The 590-nt window shown below is 36.9% G+C and overlaps 1 protein-coding gene across 1 annotated transcript in view; it reads left to right on the top strand.

Moving 5' to 3' along the window:
* Positions 1-467: 467 nt before the first annotated feature.
* Positions 468-590, top strand: part of LOC119594122 (deubiquitinase DESI2-like) — a gene marked incomplete at its 5' end in the record, with an annotated part of 26,766 nt that continues 26,643 nt past the window's right edge. The window contains 1 exon segment of the mRNA XM_037943185.1: positions 468-586. Coding sequence (XP_037799113.1) covers positions 468-586 — 119 coding nt within the window.

Here is a 590-nt window from a genome sequence, read left to right on the forward strand (position 1 = left end):
GGAATGGTTACTGTATATTGCCAGAAGATAATGATATGAGGAATGTAATATGTTGCCTGATTGATCTTATCATATATATTCTTTTTTCCCCAAACTTCTTGGATATTAGACAAAAAATTATTGTTTTGCAGATGTAAATTGGTGTGCTCCCCCCATTTTATATAACAGATATGTTTAGTTATTCAAGTATGCCAACCTTTCTTTTGCTAGTATATCCTTAGATTGTACAGAAATAGGCAATATGTTTGTGTATTTCATGCTTGTACATGGATGTCAAATTTTGTTGTTGTCATGGCCTTTTTGTGTGTGTAGCCTTGTGTTTTATATGCCCTTTCCCTAGACTAACTTATTTTAATTATCCAATTCTTTTAGTTTTTACCCTAAGAAGAAAAAAAAGGCTGCAGTAGGAACCAGTGTTCCAAATCTGGCCTCATACTTATTGACAGGTTTTCTATGAATGTCGGAAGGAACAGTGTCGTGCCGTCTGCCGTTTGCCAGCTGCCTGGGGCCCAGTGCCGAAGACCTAGACGATATTGGATACACAAATATGGCTCGCCAACCTGTTATCCTCAATGTCTATGATATGGTAA

This window comes from Penaeus monodon, chromosome 33, assembly GCF_015228065.2.
Source record: "Penaeus monodon isolate SGIC_2016 chromosome 33, NSTDA_Pmon_1, whole genome shotgun sequence".
Lineage (NCBI taxonomy): Eukaryota > Metazoa > Arthropoda > Malacostraca > Decapoda > Penaeidae > Penaeus > Penaeus monodon.